We start from the raw sequence: 14652 nt of genomic DNA on the forward strand, positions 1-14652 counted from the left end.
AACCTGGGAGATAAAACGAAAGATCTGTGTCTAGTTTACTATCGAATTTCTCACTGCAGTCTGCTAGATACCTACAGGAAGCCTGGAAGCAGAACATAATGATAAGAAACAACCTCTCATTGTTCAGTAGAACTGGAATAACTGCTGTAGACAAGATTAGATTCACATGCTTCATTTTGTTCCAACATAAATGGCCATAAAATGATGAAAATTTACTGAATTTCACCGATCGAGGAAGGGGATAAATATTTGAAGTGTCCTCGTAGGCATACACATGGAAATTTGCCTCCAGGCTTTGCTATTTGAAAATATAATTAGACAACAATTACTGCTATGTGGGCCAGTTCATGAGATTTATTCTAATCACTTCTACAGAGCTTGAGCCAACAAAATATGTAGACTATTTATTACGCTATATGTAAATAGTACATTAGAAACAATTATTCCCTAAGTAAATGAAACAGAAAATGGCTTGTTACCTTAACTTAAAGTGGCATTAGATTTGTCCTTTTTTAGTGGGAAGTCACAAATGGGAAATAAATGGGCCTTTTCCCATTTCCAGTTCTTGGTGCCAGAGATTTTTAGACTGTAAAATCTGTGTTTGTGTGCAGTTGTTTAATCATTGAATGTGGGAACAAAGATGGTGTACTTCCTGATCCATTTTCCCCGTTCTAATCAGGAGATAGAAGGTGTTAAGTAGTCCATCCAATGACTTGGTGGGCTGGATCACAAAAAGGGAAAATCTTTTATACATTATGTTTCCTCTCTTTGTTAATCTAAAAAAGATGGTGATCTTTTGAGAGCTGTATGGAAATGTATACAGAAGCTAAATTTCCTCCCTTCCACAACTGTTCCAGGCATTTGGGCACAATCCATTTCTGGATTGGCTTGCCAGCTTTCACTATATTTATTCCTCCTTTGATCATTTTTCCTCAGAATGATCTCTGATGAATACCACTTTATAATGCCTTGGTAAGGCCACACTTGGAATACTGCATCCAGTTGTGTGGTTGCCCACGATGTAAAAAAGATGTGGAGACTCTAGAAAGAGTGCAAAAGAAGAGCAACAAAGATGATTAAGAGACTGGATGCTAAAACATGTAAAGAATCGTTGCTAGAACTGGGTATGTCTAGTTAATGAAAAGAAGGACTTGGGGTTGACATAGCAGTGTTCCAATATCTCAGGGGCTGCCACAAAGAAGAGGGAGTCAACCTATTCTCCAAAGCACCTGAGGGCAGGACACGAAGCAATGGGTGCAAACTAATCAAGGCGAGAAGCAACTTAGAACTGAGGAGAAATTTCCTGACAGTTAGAACAATTAATCACTTGCCTTCAGAAGTTGTAAATGCCCTAACATTGGAAGTTTTTAAGAAGAGATTGGATAACCATTTGTCTGAAGGTAGTATAGAGTTTCCTGCCTAAGCAAGAGATTGGACTACAAGATCCCTTCCAACTCTGTTATTCTATACTATTCTGTTCTATGTCAATACACAACCATTTTGATGTGGTATTTCTTTCAAGAAGCGAAGTAGCAAAAGAAATGTTATGAGGCTCCTCAACATGTTCTAATCTCATGCAGTGAAAGTGCTTTAGCAGTTGTCTCTGTTGTTTATGGAAACTTATAATTCAGATGTAGAAGTGGGATAGACGGGTGGGATTCTGTTTGAAATAAACTTTTCATATAAGTGTTGCTTGAAGATAATATTTTCTGCAGAAGCACCATAATTCAGCAAAAACCCACCTTAGGGGCTTTGGAGGTCATAATAATTTTTAAATGACTGCATAGAGAGATAAAGAAGAGCTGCCACTATCAGAGGAGAAAATATCTTAAACTTAGACTAATTGATTGAAAAGTGTTGACTTCACTGGGCTTGACAGCTAGAGAATTCATTCGTTCATTTTATTTCTCTTGAATATTAAGAAAGACATTTACATTGAATGTGCAAAATCATTCTATATATCAGCTACATTTTCAATATACATAAGTGAATGAATAGACATTCTAATATTTTCTTCCCCGCATACATATATATAATAAATTGAGGTATATTTAAAAAAACATTTTACTGAAAATATTTGGAGTTCACTAGCATAGGCAATGGCAGATGAGAGAAGACTGGTTTGACCCAGCCTTGTTTCTTGAATACTTATTTGCGGGAAAATGTATATGTGAATTTGCCATTGCATTAAGTAGTTTAAGGAAGCACCTTTGCACAGTCTTGCCTTTACTGCTATATTTCCCTGGAGGTTCACTTTAACTGGATATCCCAGTTAAACTCTGGAGAGTTTGTTTACTGTTCACTCTTCCCTGAGGCAACAGAAGACACGTTACAGGATAAGGTGAAATAATTTTGTTGCCAGAAGAAGGATATGCAGGGTAGGATTAATGATGGTAAAAAATGAACTAAGAGTGACAACAGCTGAAAATATTCCATGGTTTGATGGTAATATGTGAACATAATGTAAACATACAAAAGTTGCCTTTGTTATCCATATTTTAACTTTTAAAAAGTTCTAACACAGTGGCTCAGTGGCTAAGATGCGGAGCTTGTCGATCAGAAGGTTGGCAGTTCAGCGGTTTGAATCCCTAATGCTGCGTAATGGAGTGAACTCCCGTTACTTGTCCCAGCTTCTACCAACTTCTGCCAGTTCGAAAGCGTGTAAAAAAATGCAAGTAGAAAAATAGGGACCATTTTGGTGGGAAGGTAACAGCGCTCGATGCGCCTTTGGCGTTTAGTCATGCCGGCCACATGACCACTGAGACGTCTTTGGACAGCGCTGACTCTTCATCTTTGAAAACAGATATGAGCACTGCCCCCTAGAGCCAGGAACAACTAGCACATATGCTAGTTAAGATTATATTTCCCTCCAGGGAAATATAATCTTAACAGCAAATCTGCTTTGAAAAAGAAATGTGTTTTGTAAGAGAGGGTAGAGGATTGCCAACAATCCATGGTCTAATGCAAAACATACAGACTGCCATTGATGGGGCACGACCAAGGTTAAAAGTAGCTCCTGTATTGGAACTGTATTGGAAAGAAGGAAATAGAAACATGAGAACCACTGTTGCCTTAATCTGTGTATGGCATTGTCACATGGCAGTTAGTGAAAATTTTGTGGTTTATGGTAAGGCTGTTATTAATGAGGGGCAGTTTTAAGTCAGTGGAACCCTAAACATCTATTAGTAAGCATCATTAAGGAGGAAGCAGTGGGAGAACCCAGATTCTAATGTTGACTAACAAATATTCCTGCAAGGAAACCTTTCCCATTGTGGGAATGCTTCAAGATGGATGGATTACAATTCCTGGAATTCTTTATCATTTATTCTGGGACTTGAGATATGTAGTACAGGAGGGACCAAGGATGGCTGCTATAGACTTGATCACAAAAACCTGTCTTCAAACCTGTCTAGAAAATGGGACAGTGTTTAGGCAGCATGTTTTGTTTTTGAGTAATCATCTCAAGAAGACAAGGAGAGGGAACAAAATAGCAGCATTCAATATAGGCAGCAAAACTCGTTGGTTTCAATAGTGTCTCCTTGGCTGTGGTGGTCTTTTTCTATTCTCCTGTGAGCAAGTAGGCTCTAGTCATATTTCAGAGGGTTATGAAGTTTTCATTAGTGTCTAGCAAAATCAGATTGTGACTTTCCTTCCCTTCTTCCTGTAGGATCTAAAACTTTTCTTTTATCCTAATAAGCATCCATGCAATTACTGCACATGTGCCTTAGAAAGAAATAGCTTTCTTTCTTCTGGATTACTTTTATTCTGTTTTCTTTAATATCATTTAATATGATAACTTTTTATTATAAAATGCAGTTAGCAAACTCAACCATTTAATAAAAAATAAATAGGACAAATTAAATATTATCAGAAGTCAAGAAGGGCTATTTAACATACATCCTATTTTGAAATGAATGTGAAATGAATGAATTCCAAGGGCTCATTTGTGAAACCAACTTTTAAACTTGGCATATCATAACAATTGAAAGTATTCCTAGCTCCTATGAGAGCGACAGGAATATTTTTATATAGAGCTGCATACGGTAACAATACAATGCATCTGCTTCAGTAGTAGTTCGCACAAAAACATTGGTAATATTACAAGTGGGATAGCACACACAGCCTAAAGAAGAGCAAGAAAGTAAGACCATCATTACTTTGAACCTTGTCAAACACTTTGAAAGGGAAATTATTCAAACTTATTTTCAGAAATCAACCATCTCTGTTTGCTTACAAACAGAATCCCAAAGTTATGATGAGCCTTAGGGTGTGACTGCCTGGTAATTATCAAGTCACAGAGTGCTTGTAATGAATATCAATCCTTACTCATTTCTGTAGGTTTTAGATAAAAAGGTCAGACCACTGTTTATATTGTATATCATGTGAAACAAGGGCAGCAGTCAAAGAAGGACATTTATCATTTTGGAATAACATTTGCCTTCTCACTACCAAACAATGAACCATATGAAAGATTTGTACCTGGTACAGTACAGTATATACCTTAAAGTTTCCGTAAATCATTTTATAAAATGTTCAAAGCTGAAAGCTAACATACATCCCTGTGCCCTTTGATCCATTCTCATTCAATTTTTGAATACTAGAGTAAAGATTGCTCAGGAGTTAAGTTGTCATCAATCCATAGAATCGAATTGATTGCATTATAGCACAGCTTTTACAGATTATAGAGTGTAAAAGAGGGGACAATTAGTCTTCCAGTAAGTCAGCCGTGAATCTTCATGGCCACATTGAGCAAGTTGTGCAGACACTCCATAAGTAAATCACAAATGCATTTTAAGATTTCTCCAGTTATATAATCTACATTAGTATCCTTACTATTTTTTCAGTATTCTTGAAGTGTTTATTAATAGTTTCTTTGGATCAGTTTTTTTCTTGGACACCAACATATTCCTATACAAATCTCTGAAACACGCCTTCCAGTCTTCCCTTGTGATTTTTATCAGAAACCAAATTTTATCAGTTTTGCTTTTAATTTCACTCATTTCTGCTGGTGATTTTTATTTAACAGTCTTCTCTCAATTTTTTATTTTCATCAAAATCTCTGTTTTTTCTGTCTCCTTTCAGCAATAATCCTCCAAGGAAAAGGCCTTTCTTGTTCAGTTTGAAAGTTTATTTTCAATTATCTTTCTCTACATACATACCATACAATACCTTCTCTTTTTCCATCACTCATACTCTAATATGCATTTTAAAATATTGTTCATATTTTCTGCTGGAAAAATAATATGCCTTTAATATTTTTTCATACAGACTCATACTTTTTCTTGCAGTTTTCTCATTTCCTCTACTTTTTTGCCTTTCCATCCCTCCCCCAAGTTTCACATCTTCACGTTACCAAAAATTAAAATGATTCAGAATTTTTTATCACCCTTGAATTCTTTACTGATTCAGTCTTTCATCATAATCATTTCAACAATCACATTTTCAGATTTATATTCATAATTTTGCCATTCAAATAGAGCTAAACCAAATCTTCAAAAACAAACAGAAATACAGTGCACCTAATCATCAAGCAATTATCATTGATTCAGAATGTTGCAGTTTTATCCAAAATTCATCCCTTGTTCGTGCATATTACTGTTCTTTAGAACATCATATGCTGCAATCCTAACCTACAAGAGTTCTAGTTCCATATGCAAATGTGTTTATGAGTGTTTGTGCTAATCTGGTTTTCTACAGCAGACTAGACAAAATCAATAATACTTTCTGCATAGGTTTTATCACTTCTCTTCAAAATTAAACTCACACACTTTCTGACTGTATTTATCAACTTCTCTGTTAAATCGGATCTGTTAAATCCTTTCTCTTAGTTTGATGGGCAGGCAGTTGGGGCCAGTATGTTCTGGATAGTATTATTAGTCAATATATATGAGTGATATTCTTTGTTAAAAGAAGGAAATCTTTTAGCCAATCATTAGAAGAAACATGCAACACTTGTTCTCTCATGCCTTATCCCATATCATGTCAAGGAACTGCCACTGCTGCCGTTACTCCCTGCAGATCTTAACAGCAGCTCATCATTTTCCATGATCAGAACCATTTTGGGTTTCCAGTATGCTTTATAAAAAAGAGATCAGTCATTCGGGCAGCAGCTGCTATTTCCCCTGAGTAGATCTGACTCAGTGGAGTTACACAGTGTTGAACATTACTGGAAGTCTAACCAGCTTCTCAAGAGAGTCGAGGCTGTCTAGTGAAATCATGAAGAAGAAACAGCACTGTGGTATATCTGTGAGGTAAAATGTATGTCACAACCTGCCCTTGAATGTGGTTTGCAGAGGATTATGCTGTGTAAAAAAAATTAGTTGGAGGTGCCTTTTTACAAATCCATAGCTACATATTTGGACTGTTTTTGACATGAGGTTGATTGCTTTATGACAGGACTACTGAAGACCAAAGAACTAAGTGAGAGATATAGATCAAGAAAAAAATGCATAGTTAACTCAGGTTCACATTAGAGAGTTAAACTCTGTCACATCACTTGTTTTCTTCTGTAGTGATTTAGATGATTTTGATTTGTTTTTAATTTATAGAGTTTATATCTCGTATGGAGTTTTCATGGTGTTATATCTAAAATCGATTCTTGGTTAAATTGTATTTTAGTTCTGCAACATGTTCAAGGTAGTAATATCATTGAAATAATAATAATAAATTTTATCTTTGTCTAATGCTTGCATCATAACACATCATTTTGATATGGTAATGTCCTGATTAAGGACTACTACCAAGCTCTGGAATAAGTAAGTGTTGCTTCATATTTAAAATTTATTTTGATGGAAGTACAGTTTAAATTGCATTGGAGATCCCAGTCACAAAAAACTATATGGGTTTGGATGGTCAACAAATATATTAAACGAATGTATATATGGTATAGTATTCCATGCCATAGTATATCTTTTCTGTCACAGAGATAGAAGGTTGTGTGTCTTTGCAGGTTTTATCATTAGGGTTGCTGAATTGCTGCTCTGAATGTACCAGTTTCTGATTTCCACGAGTAAATTTTAACACATGGGTAGAAGAAAGCAATACTTATCTCTATCAGCAAATTCCATAGTATGTTGACATTTTGTCCTTTCCTGATGACTGGAGGCAGCAAGAGATAGTTTGCAAGACTACAGAACAGGTTTATCATTTTCCAACACAGTGTTATGTTGAGTTTTCAACCTTTGTAAACATTGCAAGCACAGACTGTAGTTAAGAATGTTGCTTCTATTGTGGCAGGCCTTTCCCCTTTCTCCCTACATTTCTCTAGGGAAGGTTGGCACTCCTTTTGTGCATTAATGTAAAGATTTTGTTGCTTTTTCTTGTCTTGGAATATTCTTAAGTGTTAGCTTGGTTTTAATACACTGTTTTTCTGTTCAAGAGATGCAGAATAGTTAGTAGTTCTAAAAGCAGCAGCAGTAGTCTGCTTAAAGCACACAATGCCCAGTGTCTTAGGGGTCGAAGCCTAAAAACTTGAAAGGGCCCCAGACAAATATAAATATAATAATGTCAGAGGAGGAGAAGTAGAAGAAAGACTTCAGGCACATATTTCCCTGCAAGCGTACGTGAAAGAGCACATGGTACGTTATTTCTTCTCTAATGCATCAGAGAGCCTTAAAGGATCTTAACATCCAAGCAGGGTGATATAGAAGAAGGCAGTTTTAAGATTGTCTGGTTGCCTTAGACAGGGACAATGGAGACCAATGTTGAATCTATCATGCATTTTATCATAAGCCTGAATTTCATGTTTACCTGCTGTACCTATCATTCATATACTGAATAATAACTACATTGCAACATCAGAATTATTCTCATAGAAAGTCCTGAAAGTAACATCACAATCAGATCAAAAGCAACCAATGATAGCCATCTTTAGAGGCACAAAACATAGAAGTTGTTCCTGCTCACATTCTCAAAGCTTAATAAAAGGTTGAGAGACATTATAAACTTGGCATCTTCTGGCTCCTATTATTTAGCAATTTGTAATAGAAGCCTTTGGAGAGAACAACGGATTCCTAATTTAAATACAATACAATAGCAGAGTTGGAAGGGACCTTGGAGGTCTTCCAGTCCAACCCCCTGCCAACCCCCTGTTATGTAATTGTTGACCATGCCTCCTCTGACTGGGGTAGTTCAGTTTTTTTAACTCAGTCCAGCCTTAAAGAGACCAAAATTTTTCTCCTCTAGGATAATAGACAAAATTAGCTCATTTGACTTGGATTTTTTCTTCCTTTTGGTACGTTTGACTACAGATTGTTGGTGTTTGTGTTTCCTAAGTTATAGAATCACGCTTCCTTGTGACTCTAGCGGCCGCAGGAAGGTTCGCCAGGAAACTTATGCGCGGAGGTCTGAATGGTTCAATCAGTAGAGGGTCGGTCCGCCGCTCTCTTTCCCTGATCAGTGGCCGTGGTGAGAGTCGGTTCGCTGCTCTCGTGTCGGTGCAGGGCCCAACAACCCACTAGTACCGCCTCCCATTCCCGAGCCAAGGTGGCGCAGTGGTTAAATGCAGCACTGCAGGCTACTTCAGCTGACTGCAGTTTCGGCTGTTCAAATCTCACCGGCTCAGGGTTGACTCAGCCTTCCATCCTTCCGAGGTGGGTAAAATGAGGAATCGATTGTTGTTGGGGGCAATAGCTGACTCTGTAAACTGCTTAGAGAGGGCTGAAAGCCCTATGAAGCGGTATATAAGTCTAACTGCTATTGCTATTGCTTGCCGCTGAAAAGGCTGCGTGTTCTTGCCTCCAGCGGGTGCGGCCATACTCCTTAGGCGTGGGTCCCATTTCCAGCGCTTTGAGAGCCTTGCCACTGCAGCCCCAATTTTGGGGTGAGTCATCCGCGCCATTCTGCTACTGATGTTCCGTTTCCTCCCCCCCTCTCCGGGCGGAGAAAGATGATGGCCATCTTTTTGGATGCACTTTTGAATTTTGTGCCGACACAGGTGCTGGTGGCAGCTAATTGAGCCGTTAGTGCCTTCGTGCCAAATCAACGGCAGGAAGGGGTGGAGCTTGCCTTGCACGCTCAGTTGCAATTGAGGACAGAATGAGTCATTGTGCTGCAGAGGTTGGTTGCCGCCATCACTTAGCACTATAACGAGTCAGCTTGCCAATTTTCAGTGGTTTGCCCTGGTTTCAGAAGTGAGCTTGAGCCTTTCAAATCTCTCCTGCTCCCCGGGATTTATTATGGCCGATCATTCAGTTTCTGGAGGCACAGCGATGGATCTCCCAGCTCTTTCCCGCTGCACTCTGAGACCGCTGGGCACAGCACCAGGGTGGGTAGGGCCACCACTAGGGCCTCTAAACATAAATCACGCGCACCATCTGCAGCCTTGGATAGAGCTGCCAAGTGCAAGTCATCAGCCTCGGCTCTGGGCCTTCCACTAGTCCCCTCCTACATTAGTGGCCAAGCGCCGCTCCCCTCTTCCCTTGATTCCTCCCAGCGGGAATCCAGGCTGGTCCCCCGATCTTCCTACACTACAGGGAGGGGTGCAGACGAAAGGATTTGGGGCCCCCGATCTACCCCAGACCTGTCTGCGGTGGGCCCAACACAAGTCAAACATCCCCACATTCAGAGCCTGCGGCCACGTTTACACCCACGGCCCATGGGCCCGAATTTGATTTGCCCCCAGAACTTCATAGCATGATTTCTGCAGCCATTTCCCAAAGGGTGGATGCGGAGTTGCAGCGCAGGGCCCAACGCCCTGTTTCTCTCAGCATTGCCAGAGATCCTTCTATTTTCTCAGGCTGATCCTCCTTCACCTCCACCTTCAGCCTACAGCGAGGGCTCTATCCTGGTGAGGAGGAGGACGTAACTGCCCTAGAATTGTTGGATGACGATGGTCTGGTGCAAGATACACAAGCCTTCTCCAGCTTATTTCGACCTGCCTTATTCCAATCGCTTTTGTACAAACTTAAGGCAACTACTAAGATGGGTGGTGTCACCATTCAAGCTAGTACGGCTGTAGGATTTGATTTCACTGACTGTTTTTTTGCAGAACAGGTGCAGAAGCAGGATGTCATACCCATCCAAAGCTGTTTATGGACGTTGTTCAGAAACAGTGGTCCCAATGGATGGCTGTTCCCTCTCCTAGTAATGGGGACAGGAAGCTCTACGCTTCCACGCCTGAATTGGATGAACTCCTTTCAGTTCCCTACTGTGGATCCCCCTGTAGGGGTGTTGGCCTCCCTGGCCTTAATCCCTTCTGAGATTTCGGAAGGTCTTAAGGCTGAGGACCTCAAGGCCGAACTGGTCATCACAAAAACGCACCAGGAGGCTGCCTGGGTGTTACATGCAGCCACAGCAGCTTATTTCCTTAATAGAACTTGGCTGGTTTGGTTGCAACAGCTGCAGTCTCACTCACTCACTCACTCGACGCCTCTTCACCCAACGTGGGTATAGGCGACTTCCATGGAAAGTTATGGCGATCCATGGAAGCTGTTTCGGCTGGATATACCCAAGGGGACGCCAGTCCCAAGGGTCGACAGAGCCCGATTGGTGGGAACAGGGGGCACCACGTGAAGGCCGGGTTGTCGTTGATAGTCGAGAGGCTATATTTGGCGCATCAACTATCCTTGCCCCCCACAGCTGCAGTCTAGGCTTCCACCCAAAGACCTCCGACTACACTAGGATGTAAATAAACTGCTGGCTAGCGCTGAAGTTCTCTTCAGATGCTACGCTCAACATGGCCAAGTTCGCATCCCGTGCGATTGCATCCAACATGGCATCCTACTGGCTCCTCTTGCTTCGCCATTGGCAAGCTGATTTACGCTCCAAATGGCGTCTTGCCTCTATCCCTTTCAAGGGAGGCCCTCTGTTTGGAGCTGCATTGGATCCTATTTTGATTGAAATAGGGATAAACGCAAGGTGCTTCCTTCAACCACTAGACATGGGGGCAGGAGACCATATCACATAAATGCTATAGAAAGAGTTTCTCAGGGACAGGAAAGGCTAGGGTTATACTCTATCGTCTTCTTGGTGCCCAAAAGCTTGGGAGGATGGCAGACCATCCTAGACTTGAAACGGCTCAATCTCTACCTGAAATGCCAGAGGTTCAAAATGCAGTCACTCAAGATCATTCTAGCCTGTATCCGGCAAGGCGACCTACTGACCTCTTTGGATATCAAGGAGGCAACCCTCCACGTGCCGATACACCCATCACATCAAAGGTTCTTGCGATTCCAGTTTGCGGGGCACCATTTCAATACCGCACCCTGCCATTCGGCCTTTCATCGGCCCCGCAGACCCTCACAAAGTTGTTGGCGGTGATAGCAGCATCCCTCCGGTCCATTCTGATAAGGATTAAATGTTATCTAGATGATATTTTGATCCTATCGTCTTTCCCAGATATGGCAAGGCAGGATTTGCAGACCACGATCAAAGAATTGCAACTCCACAGCTTCATTTTGAATTTTCCAAAGAGCCACTTGCACCCAACTACATCCCTCCTCCATCTCGGGACCATCATCGACTCCGAACTGTGCGTGATGTTGCTTTCCTAGGAAAGGCGTCGAAGCCTTCAGACCCTGGTGAGTCAGATGCAAACGCAGCCTTCTCTTCCCCTCGCGATCCTCTCCCAACGGCTGGGGAAGATGTTCTCGTGCATAGACGTCGTGGTTTCACGCACGTCCTCTCCAATGGTTTTTGCTCCCATTTCAGAGGGCTCACACCAGCCATTCACAGACCAAGGTCCGTTTGCCTCCAAAGGTGCTACGTTCGCTCCACTGATGGACTTCTTCAAAGATCCTCAAGGGGTGCCTTTTCAAGGAGCCGGGCCGCGTTGTAGTGACAATAGACACGGGTCTATTCGGATAGGGAGCCCATGCCTTGGGCCGGGTGACGCAGGATCGCTGGAGTGCCCAGGAATTGTGGAACAGCATCAACTGGCTAGAGCTTCGAGCGATCTGCCTAGCTCTCCGTGACTTTTGAGACCTGATGTCAACCAACCCACGTGTTGGTTCTCACGGACAACATAGCTTCCAAGGCGCATGTCAACCTCCAGGGAGGCACCAGGTTTCAGGCCTTGATGCTGGAAGCTGAACTCCTTCACCATTGGGCGGAGACTCACCTGTTATCACTTCGTGCGGAGCACATTTCAGGCACAGCCAATGTACAGGCGAATTGGCTAAGCAGAACAACTCCATCCGACTCTATTACAGGAAATGGCTCACTGCTTCGGCTGGCCCCAGGTGGACCTCTTTGCTCAACCGCACAATGCACACCTGTCGAGGTTCTTCACTAGGTATTACGTTCTGGAAGCGGAAGGCACCGACGCCCTTTGCAGCCCCTGGCTGGAAGGTCTTCTATACGTCTTCCCACCTCTCCCACTCACACTGCTGGTCATCCAGAAGATTCTGCTGGAACAGGTGGAAGGCCCTTTGTATGCCGACCTGGTCCATCTTTCAATTTCCCGACTGTGGAGAATACCAGACGTCTGGATAATGCTCTTGCAAGGGGTTCTCATCCACCCGAACCCTCAGCTGTTACAATTAGCCGTGTGGCACGTGCGCAGGTGATCCTGATGCGCCAGCACTTCTCTGACAAAGTCATTGCCACGATCCAGCTGCTTGCTGTCTGTCCACAATGCGAATTTATGAAACCACTTGGCAGGCCTTTTGCAGGTGGTGCCGGACAGTATCCGTGGACCCTCTTAAGTCTTCCATCCCACGGGTTCACATGTAGAGCGGCGACCTGGTCATCACCATCGCCCTTCATCCGTCATTACAAAGTGGACATGAATGCCTTGGTGGAAGCTTCCTTTGGGCAACGCGTCTTACAGAGGGTTGTAGCATCATCCACGGCCCCTGACCAGCCTGCGTCCCGCCCTTGAAACTCATTGCTTTGGCATGTCGCATGCTTAGTTTCCCCAAGCAGTGCATAGGAGAACAACTGTTAACTTACCTGAACGGTCCTTCTATGTGCGCTGCGAGGGGAACCCAAACCCGCCCTCAGCTTCAGCTGGTCCGGGCACTGGCACTGTCTCAGTCTCACACACACTCATTGTGTTACTTACCTACTTACCTTCTCGTCTGCTGATTCCTTGGCTTCTCTTGGATCGGATGAGCCTTCGTACAAAACTGAATTACCCCAGTCAGAAGAGGCGTGGCCAACAATTACATAACTCAGTCTCTAGGGTAATGGACAAAGTTAACCCATGCTTGGATTCCCCTCGCAGTGCACATAGAAGGACCATTCAGGTAAGTCAACGGTCGTTTCAGACAGATAGCTATCCAGCATCTTCTTAAAGACTTGCAGTGTTGTATGTAATGTAATGATCTGTTCTTGTCCAGGCAATCAGAAGTTTAAACTTATGAACTAAGCAGATTGGAGAAAGGTGCCAAGTTCATTAGAAAGCTGGTAACAAATTAGACTAACCAGGTTTTTGGAGGTGAGGCTTGAGCTCTTCTTGACTGGTCTTTACATGAGACTAAGCCCCAGTGGTGGTTTCCGTACAGTGCCATGGGGCTGGGCGGCGTCCACATGAACGTGCGCAGCGCATGCATGTGTACTTACTGCCCGCGTTGCTCCAGTTGCTCGGCGGAGCATCACGCAGGCGCTGTATGCTCCGTGCACGGAAGCTCCGAAAACTTCAAATCCTGGTAATGAGCGTGGGCGGGCGGGCCTTCCAGAGCACCGTACTGGAACGGTACCTGGTGCTCCTGGCAGGCACAGGTACGCCCATATCGGGGTGTACTGGTTGTAACCCACCACTGTTAAGCCCCCTCCTGAGTACTGTATTGCTTCCCAAAGGAACCCTTATGCTTATGAGTTTCAGACTGAAATCTAATGACTTCCCTTGGGACATCTAAGACAGGGACAAGTGATGAAATATGTATTACAATTCCATACACTTGATTTAGGTATCTGAGGTCAATATGCATGACACATTCCATCATCATTTTGTTATTGTGGTTTGTATAGCAGGACTTCCCCCTTCTCAATGTCACACTCCCTAGTGTTAAGTTCTTGGAGAAGAAAAACCCTGTTTCTCAATTCTCCTCTCTTCTTTTTGTCTTTAGCATTTTAGCAACACATGGGATTCAACTTTCTGCGGGAAGACGAAGATCAGCTGACTTTTTCCGACCCAGCGCGCAAATACATGGGTGCATTCTCAGCTCGAACTCTGGTTATGTAAAAGTCCACCAACAAGCATTACGTTCTCTTTTTCAAAACACTTAACAGTTGATTTAGATTTACCATTCTTCTACATGGGAGAAAAATATTTTTGTATATTTGTTTGTTTGTTGTTATGGTACAACATTTGGGAGCAGCACAAAGTGCATATATTCACACAAGCATATATGAATCAGGTTGGAATTCACCCAACTTTAAAAACGGAAATGGACAGAGCAACATTCTCTTACATTGATGATACTTTACTGTACTAAGTTATCAGGTATTCAATTTTACACAGTTATTAATAATGCAGATTTTAACAACACAGTGATTTTAAATGATTAAAAATGTTTGGGGAGATCAAGTGCACAGTATTAATTCAGTGAAGAGTTGCTACCTGAGTTCCAGTGCCAGTGAAAATGTTGTCTAGGTTTTTATTGGTTTCTTTTTGAGAGCTGGTACTCAATCAGTAGCTTATGCTAAAATCATTGAAGAAATGTCTTGGTCTGAAATACTGCAAGAAAAGCATTACTGCAAATGCTATTA

At 42.3% G+C, this 14652-nt stretch overlaps 1 protein-coding gene across 1 annotated transcript in view; it reads left to right on the forward strand.

The window, feature by feature from the left end:
* Positions 1-14194, forward strand: part of MYB (MYB proto-oncogene, transcription factor) — a 45388-nt gene extending 31194 nt beyond the window's left edge. The window contains 2 exon segments of the mRNA XM_032216600.1: positions 14010-14046; positions 14049-14194. Coding sequence (XP_032072491.1) covers positions 14010-14046; positions 14049-14125 — 114 coding nt within the window. The 3' untranslated portion in view covers positions 14126-14194.
* The last annotated feature ends 458 nt before the right edge of the window (positions 14195-14652 follow it).

Source organism: Thamnophis elegans, chromosome 4, assembly GCF_009769535.1.
Source record: "Thamnophis elegans isolate rThaEle1 chromosome 4, rThaEle1.pri, whole genome shotgun sequence".
Lineage (NCBI taxonomy): Eukaryota > Metazoa > Chordata > Lepidosauria > Squamata > Colubridae > Thamnophis > Thamnophis elegans.